The 19,707-nt window shown below is 37.8% G+C and overlaps 1 protein-coding gene across 1 annotated transcript in view; it reads left to right on the top strand.

Moving 5' to 3' along the window:
• Positions 1–1,588: 1,588 nt before the first annotated feature.
• The window catches only part of Med13 (mediator complex subunit 13), a gene marked incomplete at its 5' end in the record, with an annotated part of 116,648 nt that continues 98,529 nt past the window's right edge, over positions 1,589–19,707 (top strand). The window contains 2 exon segments of the mRNA XM_013519377.1: positions 1,589–1,823; positions 11,310–11,478. Coding sequence (XP_013374831.1) covers positions 1,589–1,823; positions 11,310–11,478 — 404 coding nt within the window.

Raw genomic sequence — 19,707 nt, 5'->3', positions numbered from 1 at the left:
TTTTTTTTTTTTTCTTCCCTTCGCCGTAGTTCTTGTCTTCAACTTGGGCTCTTATCTGGCAGGACGCTAACATTTCCCTCTGAGTTTTTGCTTAACTCTCGCTTTTCCCCTGGGCCGATGTAAACTTCACACTTTCTATTATTGCCCCTGCTCGATTCACTGTCTTTATCCCTTACCCTAGCAGTTCAGTTGCGCCTGATAAACAGGGCTCCGGAACTTGGGCATTAAAACCTTCTTTTCGGTTTACCATTTTTTGTATGAGTCAGACTAGCAGGGTCCCCCCCCCCCCCGCGCACACTCCTTTGGGTGACTTCAGATCTTTCTGTGAAAACCGGTAGATGCCGTTTCATATGTTTTCTTTTTAAAGTTTTAGAAACAGTTTGCCATTCTGACAATTTCTAGCCATCTTGCTTTTATTAGAACATTATGTGAGAGTGGAGGGACTAATGGAGGAGGTGCTGTGGTTTTGCACTGAAAGTTTCTATATTTGTCTGTTTTGCTTTGCTTCTTTAGAGGATTTTGAACCGGCTGCTTCTTGTTCTGTTGAAGCGAAAAGTCTAGGGAAGCCGAATGTATGGGTGACAATCGTGTAGGTTGTTGCCCCAGATCTGGTAATATCCAACAGTTCAGACTTTCAGAAGTACCAACTGTTGCGAATATCTAGTCCTGAGTTGGACAGTAGCTTAGCTTCATCAGTGATTTAAAGTCGAAGCGACTTTCTTTGTATTTTATTCCTGTGCTATGAGAAATATTAAAGAGTATATGATAATGTAAGTGGATTAAGTAGGCGGAGCATAACTAGTTAGGAAGTGTAAACTGCCAGGCATGTATCAGCAGTTTCACTTTTTTGGCACCTTACGCTTCCCACCTTTAAGTTAAAGAATTACTGAATTTCTTTTGTTGACTTTTTTCCGTGCTGTTACATGAAGATCATTAATGCACTTTACCCTTAGAAATTTTTTTTGACAATGTCCGCTAACCAGCATCTCTTCGGATATAGTGAGACATACAGCAAGTTTAATATTTCTATCTTCTCCAACCTCTTCTCTTTTTGGTATTTTTAGGATCAGTTCTCTGAGGACGAGCACAAATCTGACAGTTCTTTGGGAGCAGCTGCAGTATTTGACTTTTACTAGAGAGGGGTGTGTGTGATGAATTAACGGGGAATTTTTTTCTGGCATTATTCGGGTGATTTTTCATTAATTTTCTGTTCAGTGTTCGACACCAAGGAACAAATGTGACCAAGATAGAGTAGAATTGAGGACAGAAAAGAAATATGTGACACACTGCGTAATATTAAAGTACATGTTTATACTTAACTTTTTGTATATTACTACTTAAGATACTATTGATGTGCTATTCAGTGACATGTTAGTATTTATTTTTCAGCTGTTTTTTTCCTTAAATTCTTGGTTGTTGAGTTACCAAAATTAAAGGATTTTGGTAGGTCAGAATCTGCTTTCCATATCTTAAGCGTGCGCTGAAAAATTGTAATGTCTTAATGAAATCAGGGACTTTGTAGTGAACACTTTTGACCTCACGTGGATATGTGATAATAAAAAAATCATGTTTTGTTTCTTTTCCTCAGGCTGACTTGACAGGAATTAAATGGAAAAGATATGTATGGCAAGGCCCAACTTCTGCCCCTATTCTGTTTCCGGTGACAGAAGAAGACCCTATTTTGAGCAGTTTCAGTCGCTGCCTTAAGGCAGATGTACTTAGTGTTTGGCGGCGAGATCAAAGACCTGGAAGAAGAGAATTGTGGATATTTTGGTGGGGGGAAGACCCCAATTTTGCTGACCTTATTCACCATGACTTATCAGGTGAAGGCAATTTATCATTTCTAACTAATGTTGCTAATGGTTTAGCAACATTGTATGTACTTTACCCAGCATCTCATGTGTATAAGTTAAGGTGTTTGTGTGTTTAGTATGAAACCAGGTAGAAATACAGCTTCTTGTTTTGTTTTACCATGCCTATTTTATTTTACTTACACTGTCCATGTGAGTTGGGGGAGGCTTTTGAAGCTTGTAATAATTATTACGGAGTTTTCTTAATTTCTCACAGGTAGTTAGGGCCCAAGGAAGGCATGTTACATTAGCCTAAGAAAAATGAAATCGTGGAGCATAAAGTTTTGAACACAGTTGTAGAATACTTTTGGAGCCAGATGTAACACCTTTGAGTCAGTTCTGCCACTTTCTTTTCCCATGAGTATACAGACATTGTAGTAGTATCCTGAAGTGTAACTTTATCTTGTGTGTTTTTCAAGGTATGTAATTATTCTGTTGTTGTTTGTGATTGTTATTTTATTAACATGTGTTAAAATTTTGTTATTTTTGGAAGTGCTTTCTTAGATACTGTTATGACGAAGATTGAGACAAGTGTCAATTTGAAGCTTTTATAGGATATAAGGTCATAATCTAAAAGGTTATACAGAAGTAATTTTATTGTGAGCAAATCAGTATGATTATTTAAATCTTATTTTCTTGACTTTTAGAGCCAAATACTACTTTAGAAAGAGAAAGTATAGCTGTTCATGTAATTGCTGAAGCTTGTGTTTACTTTAAACTCTTGAGTGAGTTTTGACTGAATCTTACATGATAGGAATGTAAATGATTAGTTGTGTGCTGCAGGGAACCAGATACTCCAGCAAGTTAGTTTGATAATGATTCCTGAGAGTTAAACATAGGCTTTTAGATCATTTTTAAAAAAGCATTCTCATTTGAAATTGAATACTCTGAAGTTTCTGTTACTGTCTGACCTATAGGTCTCTTTTATTTTTGGATGAAATGTAATCCAGGTGTCAGTATCTTAAACTGGTACTTAGTAATATCAGCACATACATTTATGTGTGTGCTATATTTGTTTTGATAATTCCTCTTATTTTGTAATAGATACATACTTGTGTTTTGTTTTTTTTTTTTGGAAAGTGGTTGTCATTCTTCTATAATAAAGCTTTCTAGCTTCTCCATCTTTCCCAAGAAGATATCTCCAGGGAGAGGCTATTCCTTAGTTCTAACTATATAGTGTATAGTTATAAATATGTAGAATGTATGTATATGTATGTACAAACATATATATGTGATATATGTATATACGTTGTATAAAATTCCTTGGTGGTTTTAGCAAAATTGTGTTTTGTACTCGTCATGCTAAAAGCTAAAGCTACCAACTTCCTTTTTCTTTCACTAACTTGAGTCTGTTTGTTTTAATCTTGAAGTGATCATGAAAACACTTTGGTAAAATGTTTGGAAACTTTTTGTGTGGTGCTAGGAATTGAATCCAAGGCAAGCATGGTACCATTCAGCTATATTTTCAGCCTACCTTGTGGAGACAATTGATATGGCTATCTGTAAGATATTGATACATTGAAATTTTTGATGAAACAATTGTTAATAATGCTATAATCCTACCCGAGATGTAGTTTAGGGGTAGAATGCTTGCCTAGAATACTCAAAACCCTGCATTCAACCCCAGCACCACACACACACACACACACACACACACGTATATACGTGTGTATGTGCAAAACTGTAATGCTGGTTCCTGGGCCTTAGTCTTAATAAATTTGGCAAAGCATCTGAATAAGCCATTTTTAAAAAAAGATGCCATGAAATTTTGTGAAATTAGATAATTTTTGATTTAGTGTTATGGGCGGGGGATATAGCTTAGCGGCACAAGTGCCTCCTGGCAAGCACAGTGTCCCAAGTTTGATTCCCGGTTACCCCCCACCTCAAAAAAGGACAAAAGAATATGTGTTCCTAGATTTAGTTTTACAAGTACTACTAAATTTTGAAAATTAAAAGTCTATTAAATGTGGGCTGTTGGATGTATGTTGCTAAAAAATTACATTGTGTTGGGATTGTTTTCTTTTAGGTTTCATGTTCTCAGATATGTTTTCTCTGCTGAAACTGGGTTATGGTTTCTAAAGATTTCTTCTCTAGTTAGCTTTGGTTTTTAATGTAATTTTAAAAAATGATAGTACTCACTTTCAAACAGATACTGATTCCTGAATGTGCTGAAAATAATTTAGGGAGGTTAGGTTTTAATTGTCAGATTCTGCTGGATCCTGTTGAATAGTAAATAACTTTAAAATTTATCAGAGTGGAAATTACTTTAACAGTATACTGAAGTACAACTAAGATAGTTATGTAAAAAAAAAAGTTACTGATCATATTTACTGTCCCAAAATGCTGCTTTTAGTTTATGTAGTGACTGGTACTAGCTTTTCAAAATTTTTAAAAATTTAACCTGTCATTTACTTTAGAATGCTTTTTCTTAAATCAGACATATCTTAAAAAATAATAAGGTCTTATCAGATGGAGTATATTTGTCTTGCCCTTTTCTTTGCTCTAGGGACACCGTCTGCCTCCCTTTTGGGGTAATTAGTCTGCTTCTGTCTCTCTAGCTAACCCCTTTTTCATTTTTTCCCATCTGTGGCACGCTATTCCCTTCTTTTAAACTCCCCTGAGAAGAGAGCAGCTGGACAGTAGGGGTGGCATCAGCTGCAAGGGGCAATCCTGAGTTCCAAGTAGAGGTGTAGCACTAAGGAAAGGGAAACCGGAAGGACCCAGGTGGTAACTAAAAGCTTGTTAATTTAGCTTGAGCCTGTTCTTCACAGGCAGTGTCCTTCTGTTTGACTTAGCACCTACCACGTCTTGTTACTGAAATGTTTGTGATTATGATGATAATATTGCAGTCCTTTTTTGGACGAGGGAGACATTCCTTTCTGCAAAGATTGGCAGTCTCAGTTTTTCTAGCTAAAACAATAAAAATACAGAATTGCCTTCATTTAACCCTTGTATCATCCATAGTATATTTTTAAAAAGTAAATTTTATTTTAGAATAGTTTTAGGTTTACATAAAAGTCACAAAGTTAGTATGGAATTCCTATATAATTTGTTTCCTTTGTTGTTAACATCTATTTTAGAATGGCATATTTTCCACAACTAATGTTGATACTTTCCTGTTAACTAATACACATGAAATACACACACACTTTCTCACACTTTATTTGGATTTTCTTTTTAATTAACATCTTTTTACTGTCCTAGGAGCCCATGTTGATTGCTACATTACATTTAGTTGTCATGTCTCTTTAGACTGTTCTAGACTTGGACAGTTTCTCAGACTTTCCTTTTTGATAATTTTTTTTTTTTCTCTAGTACCGGGAATCAAACTCATGACCTCTCGCTTGCCAGGCAGGCGCTGTGCCACTGAGCTAAATCCCCAGCCCCCCTTTTTGATAATTTTGACAGTTAGGAAGAGTCCAGTTAGGTTTCATAGTGCATGTTAAATTTCATCTTCTCATATCACTTAGCACTTGTTTGGGTCATCTTCCTTTCAAATTTCACTGATGTATGGAAATAGAATATAAACTTATTCTATTGCTAATTGGTAAAGATCAGTTACAGCATACCAAATCTGACTTAGTACATACTTTAAACCCTAAGTTACTTATTTTTGTGGTGGTAGTCAATAACTGTTTAGCAAAGTACTGTGCAGAGGCTTGATGATTTTTGATTTAGAATTTATGCTAATTGGTATTAGCCTAACTAATATTCCAGGAAGATATTTAATAGGATTTTTTACTTTTTACTTTACTCTCTCTAGGAGAATGGGGTATTTGAATTCGTACTGATATGTTTTGATAAAATAGGATTAAATAACAAAACTTTGTGGGTATAGTTTCTTTTTTTAATTAAAATTTAAACAAACTTTGTTAAGTGGTGTGTGATAGTGGATGACAGATATAATTGGTGGTGGGAAAATTAGCTCAGTTCCTCTGGTCAAAAGTCTCTGTAGGTAGGACTGATTGGTTAAATGTAGTGTTAGTTTGCTTCAAAGCAAGATGACTTTTAATTAGCATGTCCTTGGAGAAGTATTTTCTGTGGGTATTTATTGTGTGCTGACTTTTTTGGAATTTTATTACTGTCATTACTGGCTTTATTTGTTCTCTTAAAAATAAAAACTCCTTCTCCCAACATTGTCATCTTTAAAAAAAATCATAGTCTGTGATGAAACTCTCAGAGAAAACTGATACATGGACCTTGAACTAAAAAACAGACTCAATTGGTGCTAAAAATACTCATTTGCCTGGCTCCTCAGGTCTCTATATTGGATTTTAGCAACATACCCAAATATTTCTATTACACCAGAATTCATAATGTATACTGCCCACATTAATTGGCCACTGTTCTAAATTTAACTTTTGATGACTTTATTTATTGAAGGATATTAGTTACAGTGAGTTTAGCTGGGCTTGATGGTACCTGCCTGTAACCCAGCACTCTGGTAGGCTGAGACAAGAGGATTGCAAGTCCAAGCCCAGCCTGGGCAATTTAACAATTTAAAGACAGCCTGTCTCAAAATTTTAGAAAAGGCTAGGGATGTAGTTCAGTGTGAATGCCCTAGATCCAACCCTTAGTACTGCTAAATAAATAAATAATAAAAATTATAGTGACTTTTAACCTTTAGGAACAGTTTTTATTAGGAATGACAAATAAATAGCTGACATGCATAGAAATATAGTGGCAAGAAAACTAAGGCAATTGTTTTGTAGCTGGGCGTGGTGGTACATTGCCTGTAATCCCAGCACTGCAGTAGGATAAGGAATTCAAGCCCATTCTGGGCACTTTAGTGACTTAGCAAGACTTCATCTCAAAATAAAAAGTTAAAAAAGACTGAGGATGTAGCTCAGTGTGAAGGGTGAAGGCTCTGAGTTCAATCCCCAGTACCCCCCTCCCCCCCTAAAAAAAAAGCCCAAGGTAATCAAAGGAGTTAATTGTATTTTCTGTTTTAGGATCTACTCATGGCCCAGTTCTTTGTGGTGGCTAGTCTTGTAGATTGCTTCATTTCTTCATTTTTTTGTATTCTTTATATTGTCTATCTTATCCCCATTGGTACTGGGGATTGAACCCCAGGCCTTTCTCATACTAGGAGGGGGCTCTACCATTGAACTACAGCTCCAGCCCTTTTTATTTTTTTGAGACAGTCTTGCAAAGTTGCCCAGGCTGGCCTTAAACTTGCATCTTCCTGCCTTAGCCTGCTAAGTAGGCATATGCCACCATGCCTGGCCTGTACAGTCCTTGAGTATGAAAATATATCTTGTAGATTTTCAGATCAAAGATAATAATAACATGAGGCTGTTTCTAAATAAGAAATTTCCAGATTTTGCTATTAATGAGTGATGCCACCAATTTAAGGCCCTAATATTCATTGAATGAATGATTTATAAATAGGAAATTATTGCACAGTTCAAACACTGATCTAGATAGTTAAGGATTTTTCTTTTTTCTTTTAGGAAATGTGTAGTATTTTCTTTTTCTTTTTCTTTTTCTTTTTCTTTTTTTGTCTTTTTGAGACAGGGTTTTGCTATGCAACTCAGGCTGGACTTGAGCTCACTTTGTATCCCAGGCTGGTCTTGAACTCACAATGATCTTCCTGCCTCAGCCTCCCGAGTGCTGGGATTATAGGCATGCGGCAGCACGTCTGGCCTTGTGTTTTTTGAGACAGGGTCTTGCTCTATACTTCAGGTTAGCCCTGAACTCACTGTGTAGCCCAGGTTGGCCTCAAACTCCCATCAGTCCTCCTGCCTCAGCCTCCTGAGTGCTGGGATTACAGGTGTATACCACTTTGCCTGGCTGTTTTTTCTTTTCTGAAGGGAGGGCAGGGAGACAGAATCTCCTATATAGTTCAGACTGACCTTGAACTCACTGTGTAGAACATGCTGGCCTCTAACTCAGGGCAATCCTTACCACTTTTGAGAAAAATGTTGAATACTGAGTGTATGAGCTTTTTGGTTTTAATCTTGATTTGTGTTTTCATTTATGGGAAATTATTTTTATGATTTATGGCACATTTCCGCACCATTGATTTATGCTCTGAAACAAGTATGGTATCAAATTTAGCATTTGAGCTTTTTTTGTGTTACATTCTTCAAATAAATACTTTATAAAATTTTTAAAATAATGTAAAGCTGATGATTTAAGAGCTTTAATGCTCATAGTAACATTAAAATACTAAAAACAGAATTGAAACTATTTTCTCTAGGGGTATAGATGCAGGGGGGCAAAAAAGTGCACTAAGCCAACTTTTCTCATTCGACTTTTATTAAATTTAGAACAACTAGATAAAGATTTTGCTCTGTGTTCTCTAATCCTTCCCCTGCCAATTATAATAGTGGTGTTGAGATTCAAAGACCTCTTTTTAATTCACATAAGAGGTGCATATTACTATATCTTAGGTAGATTAGTTGCACCGTTTTATTTTTCATATCTCTGAGTACAGCATGTAAATTATGCTACAATTATTATAACATTAGGCTCTTAGAATCCTGGCTTAGTAGTTGTTTCTAAGTGACACTTCCCTCCCAAACAAAACAAAAGAAAATAAAAGAAAACCTTTAGACTTTTCATTGAGCATTGCTGGGATTTACTTTTTTGTTTGTTTGTTTGTTTGAAGACTTTGAGACAGTCTGTGTATTTCAGGCTGACCCTGACCTCACTTTGTAATCCAGGCTGGCCTTGGACTCACAGCAGTCCTCCTGCCTCAGCCTCCTGAATGCTGGGATTACAGGCATGCACCACCATGCCCAGCTAGGATTTACTATTTCTCTAGCAATGAAAAATGAAATGCTATTACTTTAGTGGTTGTTTATTCACTTGCCATATAGATGATGTACTTCAGAGATTTGCTGACTTTAGAAAACCCCACCAGGGCTGAGCAAGGTGATGACCGGCTATAATCCCTGGGAGACTGAGTCAGGAGGATCACAAGTTCAGCCAGCCTGGGAGAATTTAATGAGATTCTGTCTCAAAATAAAATAAAAAGGGCTGGGGATGTAGGTCAGTGGTAGAGTGCCCCTGGTTTTAGTCCCCAGGACTAACCCCCTTCCCCAAACTCAGGTGGATTGTACTTCTTTGTTTTCTGTATAGCTCCTATTTGATGCTAATGATAATTGTGTGCATTCAGGGGCCTGAGACTGCCCCTGAAAACATCAAGTTCATGTGAGTTTCACTGGATAAAACTTCGAGTAATAAGGGAGAAGTGCCTGAAAATTTCTCTTCTCTTCCTCTTCTCTTCCTCTTCCTCTTCCCTTCCTCTTCCCTTCCTCTTCCCTTCCTCTTCCCTTCCTCTTCCCTTCCTCTTCCTCTTCTCTTCTCTCTTCTTCTCTCTTCTTTTCTCTTCTTCCCTCCCCCTCCCCCTTCTCCTTCTCCTCCTTCTTCCCTTCTCCTTCCCCTCCCTCTCCTCTTGAGACAGGGTATTGCTGTGTAGTCCAGGCTGGCCTCAAACTCACATTGGTCTCCAACTTGCTGCAGTCCTCTTGCCTCAGCCTCCCAAGTGCTGAGATTATAGGCATGCACCACCATGCCCAGTTTGATTACTTTTCTAAACCACATTTAGTATTCTTTTTTTTTTTTGGTACCGGGAATGGAACTCAGGACGTTGTGCTTGCCAGGCAGGTGCTTGTGCTGCTGACCTATATCCCCGGCCCCACGTTTAGTATTCTTAAGTCATATAGTTGTACTTTTTTTTTTTTTGATATTGGGAATTGAACTCAGGACCTTGCACTTGCCAGGCAGGCGCTTGTGCCACTGAGCTGTATCCCCGGTATTAAGTCATACAATTGTAAATTTAACTGAAATGGGTTTTTTCTTTGTCTGTTTGAGACAGGGTTTCATTATGCAGTTTAGGCTGGCCTTGAACACGCTTAATGTAGCCCAGTCTGGCCCGAACTCACAACAATCCTCTTGCCTCAACCTCCCAAGTGTTGGGATTACAGGCGTACCCCACCATGCCCAACCTGAAATAGTTTTTTTAATCATAAAATTTTTAGAATTTTAACGTAAAATCAGTATTAACCTTTGTAGTGGCACAAAGGGTTAAGGGCAGTTAAAAGTCCACTTCAATGCTTTTTTTAGTTAAGATTTTTTCTACCCATTTACTGTATAAATTTTAGATATAAAGCATGTGTTACTGTTTTTTAAATGTTTTTTTGAGACAGGGTCTCTCCTTGTACTCTAGCCTGCCTTGGAACTTGGTATGTGACCCAAGCTGGCCTTGAACTCTTGATCATCCTACTTCAGCCTCTCAGGTGCTGGAATTACATGCATGCACCACCATGCCCAGCTTAAACCATGTGTTCTTTTAATACATGCCTGCTTTTATTCAAATCTCATAGTGTATGTATTTTTCTATCCATTTGATATATACGTGTTTGAAATGAGAAAGGTTTTGTCACTTATTTTTACTTCGTTATACAAAGTTGATTCATTTTTAGGAAATGTTTACAAAGGTATACAGGCTAAAGGAAGATGCTTAATTACATTTAAAAGCAATTTAAAGTATTCTGAAAAAATTTAAAGTGCTGAAACAACTGTCATAGCTGGATTCATTGGGTGTTTTGTTACAGACATAAAATGTATAGAGTGAAAACATTTTTTTGTCTATTCTAGGTACTCATTATATATTTGATATATTTTTTTTCCAGTGCAAGGAATCAAACTCAGGACCTTGTGCTTGCCAGGAAGGTGCTTGTGCCACTGAGCTATATCCCTGGCCCGAAAACATTTTTTTGAACTATGTACAGATTTAGCTCAAAATGACTTATTTATTGGGAAGTTAACAGTGATCAATAGATTTGCTGCCAAAATTGAGGCTGTATAGTTAATAGTGATTACTATAATTTAATATGACCGAAGTGCCATTTAATATATAAATCTTGAAATTTCTCTCCCAAGTAGAGGATCCTATACTGAATAATAATCATGGGAATCATTTGGTTGATATGAGATCTGAGGTGGCTGATAATACATTGCTTGTTAGGCTCTGTGCCAGTAGCTTCCTTCTTACTCATCACTTAGTTTTATAGTTGAGTCGTGGATTAGAATGCTGATGGACATGAAATGTTTTCAGTATAGTTATTAACTGGCTAGGTTTTTTTGGCAGGTTGAATGATTAGAGGAATTAGGACAAAGTAACAAGTGAGCCAGTTTAGAAACTGGCACCATAGATAAAGAGTGTGTTTAATATTTTCTAGGTTATACAAGCAAGTGCCCTTTTTGTTAATACAGAAATCAAGCCAGTATGTTTATGGTAGCATTACCGTATTTTACACTGTGGGAAAATAATTACCAGGTGGTTTAATAAAATGCATGACACTTACTTAGTTCTTTAATTTTTTACAGAGTAACAGCTGATACTCTGTCTATATTGAAGGGATGGAGCTTAATGTTCTGAGGTAAAGTAGGGTTTATGATGTAGAATTTAAAAGTGTTTATTCTTTGCTTCCTTCAATTTTCTTTTAGAAGAGGAAGATGGAGTGTGGGAGAATGGACTTTCCTATGAATGCCGTACTCTGCTATTCAAAGCAGTTCACAATCTGTTAGAACGATGTTTAATGAACCGAAACTTTGTACGTATTGGCAAGTGGTTTGTGAAGCCTTACGAAAAAGATGAAAAACCTATAAATAAAAGGTAAGCTATCTTAACTCTTACTTGATAATTGTTTTTCAGTTTTGTGACTTCATAAGAGAAATTGGGATGAAAAGCTAATATTTTACAGACATGTTAAGGAGGTTAACTTTGGCAAAGCACTATAAGTACTGTTTTTCCCTCACTCCCTGCCTTACTCATTTTTCTCTCTCTCCCTTTCTTTTTTCAGTACTGGGGATTGAACCCAGGGCCTTCATACTGAGCTATATCCCCAGGGCTTTTTATTTCTTAAGACAGTCTTGCTCCATTGCCCAGGTTGGGCTCTCCCTCTGCTTCCCATAGTCCTAGGATTATAGGTGTATGCCATTTTGCCCAGCTTCCAACTGATACTTTAAAAATGTTTTGAGGCAGGTTCTTGTGGAGTTGGTTCTATTCTTTGGGCTCCCAAAGGACTGGGATTTTTTTTTTTGGTCTTTTTGGTCTTTTTGAGACAGGGTCTCCCTATGCAGTTCAGGCTGACCTTGAGCTCACTTTGTAACCCAGGCTGGCCTAGGACTTGCAACGATCCTCCTGCCTCAGCCTCCTGAGTGCTGGGATTACAGGCGTGCACCACCACGCCTGGCCTAGTACTGGGATTATAGGCATACATACCACACCTCATTCATTTGTTCATTTGTTCCTTCATTGTTTCTTTCTCTCTCTCCTGTGTCTTTCTTTCATTCTTTCGTATCTCACTATGTTTCCCTGTCTGATCAACCTTCTAGATTCACTTGATCTTTCCATTTTAGCCTTCTGAGTAGCTAGGACTACAGGTGTACATCAGTGCCCAGCTCAAGTATATTGTTTTCTTTGGCTACTTTACTCTCCCTTGTATACATTTTAAGAATTTTCTTGCAACAAGAATAGGCTGTGTTTTAATTCAATGGACTAAATTTTGATTTGTGGTGATAAAATGTAGGGTGAGAGTAGAGACTTAACAAATGGAAGTACTAGGGGAAATATGGTATAGGCACAATACTGTGTCAAAATTAAGTAATAGTAACACTTTTCTTTGAGACAGTGTCTCACTGTAGGTCCAGACTGACTTCAAACTTGCAGTGATTATCTGGCTTTAGCCTAGTAGGTGCTGGGATACTGACATGTGCCACCTTGTCTGGGTTGTAATATTAGCACTTGTTAAAACAGTGATCTGTGGTTATGGTTTAGGTTAAGTTAACCCTTCTTATTTCCCAGTCTAGTCTTTCCTTTTTTATTTCTGGTGGTGCTGAGGACTTTACACATGCTTGTCAAGCACTCTGTCATGAAGCTACAGCTATATCCTTTTTATTTTACTGTGAGACAGGGTTGCTGAAGTTGTGTAGGCTGGCCTCAAACTTGAACTTGCAGTCCTTTTGCTTTAGCCTCCCCAGAAGCTGGGTTTCTAGGTGTGCGCCCCCATGGTTAGCTATTCCTTCTTTCAGTTTGCTTTAATTAAAGTAATTTAAATTTGTTTTTTGTTTGTTGTTTTTTTTTGTCTCTTTTTTGAGACAAGGTCTTGCTGTGCAGTTCAGGCTGGCCTTGAGCTCACTTTGTAGCCCAGGCTGGTCTTGAACTCACAACAATCCTCCTGTCTCAGCCTCCACCAAGTGCTTAGATTATAGGCGTGCACCACCACGCCCAATGTGTGTGTGTGTGTGTGTGTGTGTGTGTATGTAAATTTGTATTCTTCTATGTATGACACTTTTGGTGAGTATAGTTTTCTTGATGTTTGAGTTAGGCAAATTTAGGATACTAATTGGTAGAATAGTGGTGATAGGGGCATGGGAGATAGACACGGTGCTTCTTATGCAATCAAAGCTTCAGGGTACTATGCTTCCTGTGACTTAAGTAATACAAGACATAGTCTGTCAGATTTAGCCGCAAGCAATTGTTAAATTAGCGAGGCTTTGAAGTGAACTAGTGGAAAATAAGGTGGAATATGGGAGAAAATTAGAGGAAATTGTTTTTTTCTGAGTGATATGAGAGGAGAGAAGTAAACATTTGGTTGTGATTGTAATCATTGTTGAGATGCCATCTTTCATGTCATGTATACACATCCTTATTGTGTGTCTGCTTAGAGTGTTACCAAGTTTTTTTGTTAGTTTTAGTTTAGTAGACTAGATAAGCCTGGAAAAATAAAAGTTCTTTAATTTATTTTCTCTGAAAATTAACAAACTTTTATCATTATCAAAAAATATATATAAATAAGGAATGCATTCATTATGAATGATAGGAAAACCTATCTGGCTTACATAGGGACTGATGTTCTCAATAATGAGGAATCTGGAGGTAGGTAATTCAGACTGGTGTGTCTGGGCATTATTGACCCAGCAGTTATTACCCACTGGCACTGATTACCCAGTGGCGTAATCCCAGCACTCAGAAGGCTGAGGCAGCAGGATTGCTGCAAGTTCGAGACCAGCCTGGGCTACAAAGTGAGCTCAAGGCCTGCCCGAACTTCATAGCGAGACCCTGTCTCAAAATGACAGAAAAAAAAAAAAAAAAGACAAAATAGTAAATGTCAAGGACTCCAGGTTCCCTGGAGTTTTTGATCTGCTATATTTAGCCTTTAGTTTTATCTTCAAGACCTTTGTGGGGTTTTTTTTGGGTGGGGTTGGATTGGTTTTTTGTGTGTGTGTGTGTCTTTTTGAGACAGGGTCTCAGTATGCAGTTCAGGCTGGTCTTAAACTCACCATGTACCTCAGGCTGACTGCAAAGATCCTCCTGCCTCAGCCTGCCTCAGCCTCCCAAGTGCTGGCCTTATAGGCATGTACCACCATGCCTGGCTCCTTTGTGGGTATCAAGCCTCAACATCCCACAGTAGATTTCAGGCAGGAAGAAGAAGGAAGAGAAGTAAGAAGGTGTGGCACCTGGATCATCAGAGAGATTGTTTTCTCTGGAAACTTTACTTGATGTGTTGTTGACCATACTAGGAGAAACAAAATTCCCCCACTCCCCAGTACCAGGGATTGAGCCCAGGGCCTTTGCACTGCACTACAGCCTCAGTCATCCATCTATCCATTCATCCATTATTTATATGGTGCTGGAGATTGAAACCAGAGCCCTTGCAGTGTACTATATCCCCACCCCTTTTTTTATTTTGAGACAGGATCTCACTAAGTTGTTCAGGCTGGGCTTAAATTTATGATCCTCTTACTTCAGCCTCCCAGGGTGCTGAGATTATAGGAATACACCACTGTGCCCAGCACAAGAGCAGGTATCTCTTATATGAAACATAACCATTCTGAACAAGGTAAGACTTTTATCAATAAGAAAAGAGCAGTAAGTGTTAGGTAGGCAAGTAAAAGAGAGTTTAAATATCGGGTAGGCAATTAACAATGTCTTTCATGGATAGTATTCCATTACCCACTTTCGGCTGTCTGTGGTTTCAGTTACTGTTGGTCTGGAAATATTAAATGGAATATTCCAGAAACAATTTTTTTTGGTTTTTTTGAGACAGGGCCTCTCTATGCAGTTCAGCTGGCCTTGAACTCACTTTGTAGCCCAGGCTGGCCTTGAGCTTGCAAAGATCCTCCTGCCTCAGCCTCCTGAGTGCTGGGATTACAGGCATGCACCACCACACCTGGCTCTCAGAAATAGTTTTTAAGTTTTATATTGTACGCCCTTCTTAGTAGTTTGATGATTTGTATAGTCCAGCTCTGTCCCACCATGTACTGTACCTGAATCATCCCATTGTGCAGGATATCCATGCTATAAATACCACCCACTTATTAGTCCTTTAGTAGCCATCTCGGTTAGCAGGTGAACTGTCTTTTTTGTTTTGTTTTGTTTTTTTGAGACAGAGTCTTCTATGTAGTTCAGTCTGGCCTTGAACTCACTTTGTAGCTCATACTGGCTTCAAAGTTACGGCGATCCTCTTGCCTCAGCCTCCTGAGTGGTGTGATAACAGACGTGGGCTGCCACACCTGGCAAACTGTCATATGCTTATGTTCAAATAACTTATTTTATTAAAGCATAAAGTACAAGAATGAGCATAAAGTACAAGAATGTTGATAATTCAGATATGCCAAAAAGAAACCATAAGGTGTTTCCTTCAAGTGATATTTTTAGAGAGAACATGTCCATCTAAGTTATTACAGTATATTATAATTCTATTTTATTACAGATGTTTCTTGACTAATGACAGTGTTAACTCTTGTAATTTGAAAATATCAAGTCAGAAATGTTCAATACACTAAAGGCTACTGAATATAATAGCTTACCCTAGACTGCCTTAAAAGTACTCTAAACAGTACCTCAAAATTGAACAGTTGCATCAGAGACAGATAGCTTTCAAAGCCAAAAATATCATTAGCCTGAAATAAATCTGAATTTCTTTTCTTTTCTTTCTTTTTTCTTTTTCTTTTTTTTTTTTTCCTTTTTGTGGTGCTGGAAATCAAAGCCAGGAGGACCTGGTTCACATTACACAAGTGTTCCTCTACTGAGCTACATCTCCAATGCAGTATAGCTGGATCTTTATAGAAAAAACTTAATTGAGTCCTGAGTTTTATAACTTTTGGTAATTTATCCCTAGACTGTCTACCCAAAGTCAAATCCCTTCTTCCTGCCTTCAGGAATTTTGTGTAATCTATTATTTTGGGGGAGAGGATAGTGACCTATTAGAGCGTAGAGCCCTTTCATTCTTCTTACCCAATTTGTACTAGTTGGTTTGCAGACATATCTTTCACAGTAGTCATTTTGGGAACTCTTTTTACCTTTCTGTTCATGTTGGATCCATTAGTTCCTAGATTCCATTTTTCCTTTTAAATTTTTTTTTTAAAAATACTTCCGTTTAGTGGTGTGCATCCACTAATAGTTTCCTGAGAATGCATGGGAAATGAGACTTTTGAGGTCCTGTATTACTTCTTTTTTGAAGAAAAAATGTCTGCATTACTTCTTTTTTGTTAATTGGTAGTTTTGACTGGCTACAGAATTTAGGATTGGCAGTCATTTTTTTTTCTTAGACATCTAGGCGCCAAAATAGATGGGAAGTTCTGTGTATGCACAGCTTGTAAAGTTTGCAGGCTTTATTAGTGAAAGGTAGGTCTTGGCTATTTTTACCTGTCACTGCTGTTTCTTATCTCCACAACCCCTTGTTAGTTTTCTCCAGAGGAGTCTAATGCCTTCCCTGGGGGGGGAATAAACTTGGCTACCAGAGTTTGGGGCCTTTTAGGGAAGGAGGTCACTTAGATACTGTTTGGATTTTCACTTTGTCCCTCTTGTAAATGTATCACCTCAGTTCTTGTTTGTTGTTGTTGTTGATAGGGTCTTGCTTTATAGTGCAGGTTGGTCTTCAGCTCAAAGTAACCCTTCTGTTTCAGCCTCCCTAGTGCTGGGATTACAGGCATACCCCACCATAGCCCACCTCAGCTATTTCTGAGATCTGTGAGCTCTGAGTCCCTCTGTTTTTTCACCAGCTCAGAGTGTAAACTGGAAATGTTTCAGTGGATCTGGAAGAAGTTGAAGAGAGGCTGTCTCTAAGATTGTAGAGTGAATTCGGGACTCCAGCTTATTTTTTGAATTTATATTCTTTGTGTTTTTACTTACATATGTACATCTGCCTTCAGCGAGATACCAGTGCCTTCAGCTTCTGAGTCTTCCTAGATGGAATTCTGTGTTTTAGTTCAGTTTCCATCTTTGTTTTATTTCTTTAACCTTGATCTACTAAGTCAAATACTTTTTTTTTTTTCTTTTGGAGACAGGGTCTATGTAGCTTTTCTGCCAGTACCATTCTGGGTTTTGTTTTGTTTGTCTTTTTGAGACAGGGTCTCGCTATGCAGTTCAGGCTGGCCTTGAGCTCACTTTGGCCCAGGCTGGCCTTGAACTCGCAATGATCCTCCTGCCTCAGCCTACCAAGTACAGGGATTACAGGCATGTGCCACCACTCCTGGTTCCATGCTGTTTTTATTTTTTTGAGACAGGGTCTCCATTATAGAGTTCAGACTGGCCTTGAGCTCACTTTGTAGCCGAGGCTGGTCTTGAACTTGCAACAATCCTCCTGCCTCAGCCTCTCGAGTGCTGGGATTACAGGCGTGCACCACCATGCCTGGCTCCTCCATGCTGGTTTGTTTTTTGTTTTTTTTTTTTTTTTTTTTTGGTTTTTCTCCAGTACCGGGAACTGAACTCACGACCTCACGCTTGCCAGGCAGGCACTTTGCCGCTGAGCTAAATCCCCAGCCCCAATGCTGTTTTTATAATGGTAGCTTTTTAGTATAGTTTCAAGTCAGGGCTTGTGATATCTCATGACTTGCATTTGTTGCCCAGAGTTGCTTTTGCTATATTAGGTCTCTCTGATTCCAAATAAATTTTAGGATTGTTTTCTCTAGTTCTGTGAGGTATGCTATTGTAAGTATGACCATTTTCACTGTATAGGTTCTTCCTATCCAAAAACAAGGAATATCTTTCCACTGTCTGATATCCTCTTCAATCTCCTTTTTCAGAGTACTTTAGTTTTCAATGTAAAGGTCTTTTCCTTCATTATATTGATTCCAAAGTATTTCATTTTTTCTTAGTGCTACTGCAAAAGGTATGGTTTTCCTAATTTCTTTCTCAGTGAGTTTGTTGTGTATAGGAATGCTGTTAATTTTGGAGTATGACTTTGTATTCTGGTATGCTGCTGAATTTGGTTATTAAATCTAGGAGTCTTTTGGTGGAGTTTTTGAGGTCTTCTATTAGAATATCATGTCATCTGTAAATAATAACTTAACTTCTTCCTTTCCTATCCTTGATCCTTTTATTTCTTTCTCTTGTGTAATTGCTCTGGCTAATGTTTCCTGAACTATATAGAACAGGAGTGGTAGTAGAAATTGTCTACTTGTCTTGTTGCTGATTTTAGAGTGAAAGCTTTTCAGGTTTTGACCATTTAGTGTGATACTGGCTGTTGGTTTGTCATAGATAGTTTTTAGCAGCTTGAGATAAAAAACTTTTGTTCTAAATTTCTGTGGGGTTTTTATCATGAATGGGTGTTGGACTTTGTCAAATGCTTTTTTTGCATCTGTTGAGATAATCATGTGGTTTTTGTCTAGGTTCTAATGTAGAGTATTACACTTACTGATTTGTATGTGTTGAATTATCCCTGCATGCCTGGCATAAATCCTATGTGGTCATGGTATATAATCATCTTGATGATTTGCTGAAGTCTATTTCCCATATTTCATTGAGGATTTTTGCATCTGTGTTCATTAAGAAGTTTGTAGTTCTCTTTTCTGGTTGGACCCTTCTCTGGTTTTGGTATCAGGGTAGTTCTTGCTTCCAGGAATGAATTTGGGAGTATTGTTTCCCTTTTGATTTCATTTTTTTTTTTTTTTTTCCCTTTTGATTTCATTGAAGAGTCTGAGGAATAGTGGCATTACATCTTTGCTGAAGTTCTTGTATAATTCAGCTGTCAATCTGTTAGGACCACAGCTTTCTTTGTTGGTAGTTTTTTAATTACTTCAATTTCATTGACTGATACTGGTTTAGTTAGAATTTTTATATCTTTTATTCAGTTTTGGTAATTAACATGTATCTAGGAATCTGTCCATTTCTTCTGGGTTTTCCATCATATTAGAGTGCAGGTTGTTGAAGTAGGTGTTAGTGATCTTCTGGATTTTTTCAGGATCCATTGTGATTTCATCCTTTTTATTCCTTTTTTTTTTGGTCTTTTTGAGACAGGGTCTCACTGTACAGTTCAGGCTGGCCTTGAGCTCACTTTGTAGCTCAGGCTGGTCTTCACGTTGCAGTGATTCTCCTGCCTCAGCCTCCCTAGTGCTGAGATTACGGGTGTGCACCCCCATGCCTGGCACATCCTTTTTATTCCTAATTGCATGGATTTGAGTCTTTGTTTGATAAGGTTGGCTAAAGGTTTGTGTATTTTATTTAATCTTTCAAAAGAACCAACTCTTTAATTCATTTATTCTACTGTTTCTTCAGTCTCAATTGCATTAATTTCTGTTCTGATCTTCGTAATTTGTCCCTCATAGGTGCTTTGGCATTTAACTTGCTTTTCTTTTTCTAGAAGGTTGAGGTTCAACATTAGGTTATTTATTTGAACTCAGTCTGTTTTCTGATGTGGGAATTCACCACTATAAATTTTCCCCCATAGGACTGCTTTCATTGTGTCCCAGAAGTTCCAGTATGTCATATTGGTATTATCATTTAACTGTAGAAACTGCCTTAATTTCTTCTTGTTTTTTTTTTTTTTTTTTTTTTTTCCATTTTTTTGGTTGGGGGAGTGGTTTGAGACAGGGTCTTGCTATGTAGTTCAGGCTGACC

This window comes from Chinchilla lanigera, unplaced genomic scaffold, assembly GCF_000276665.1.
Source record: "Chinchilla lanigera isolate Chin_1 unplaced genomic scaffold, ChiLan1.0 scaffold00050, whole genome shotgun sequence".
In the NCBI taxonomy this organism is placed as follows: domain Eukaryota; kingdom Metazoa; phylum Chordata; class Mammalia; order Rodentia; family Chinchillidae; genus Chinchilla; species Chinchilla lanigera.
Note: the sequence above shows the minus strand (reverse complement) of the source record. Positions and strands in the feature narration are given on the sequence as shown.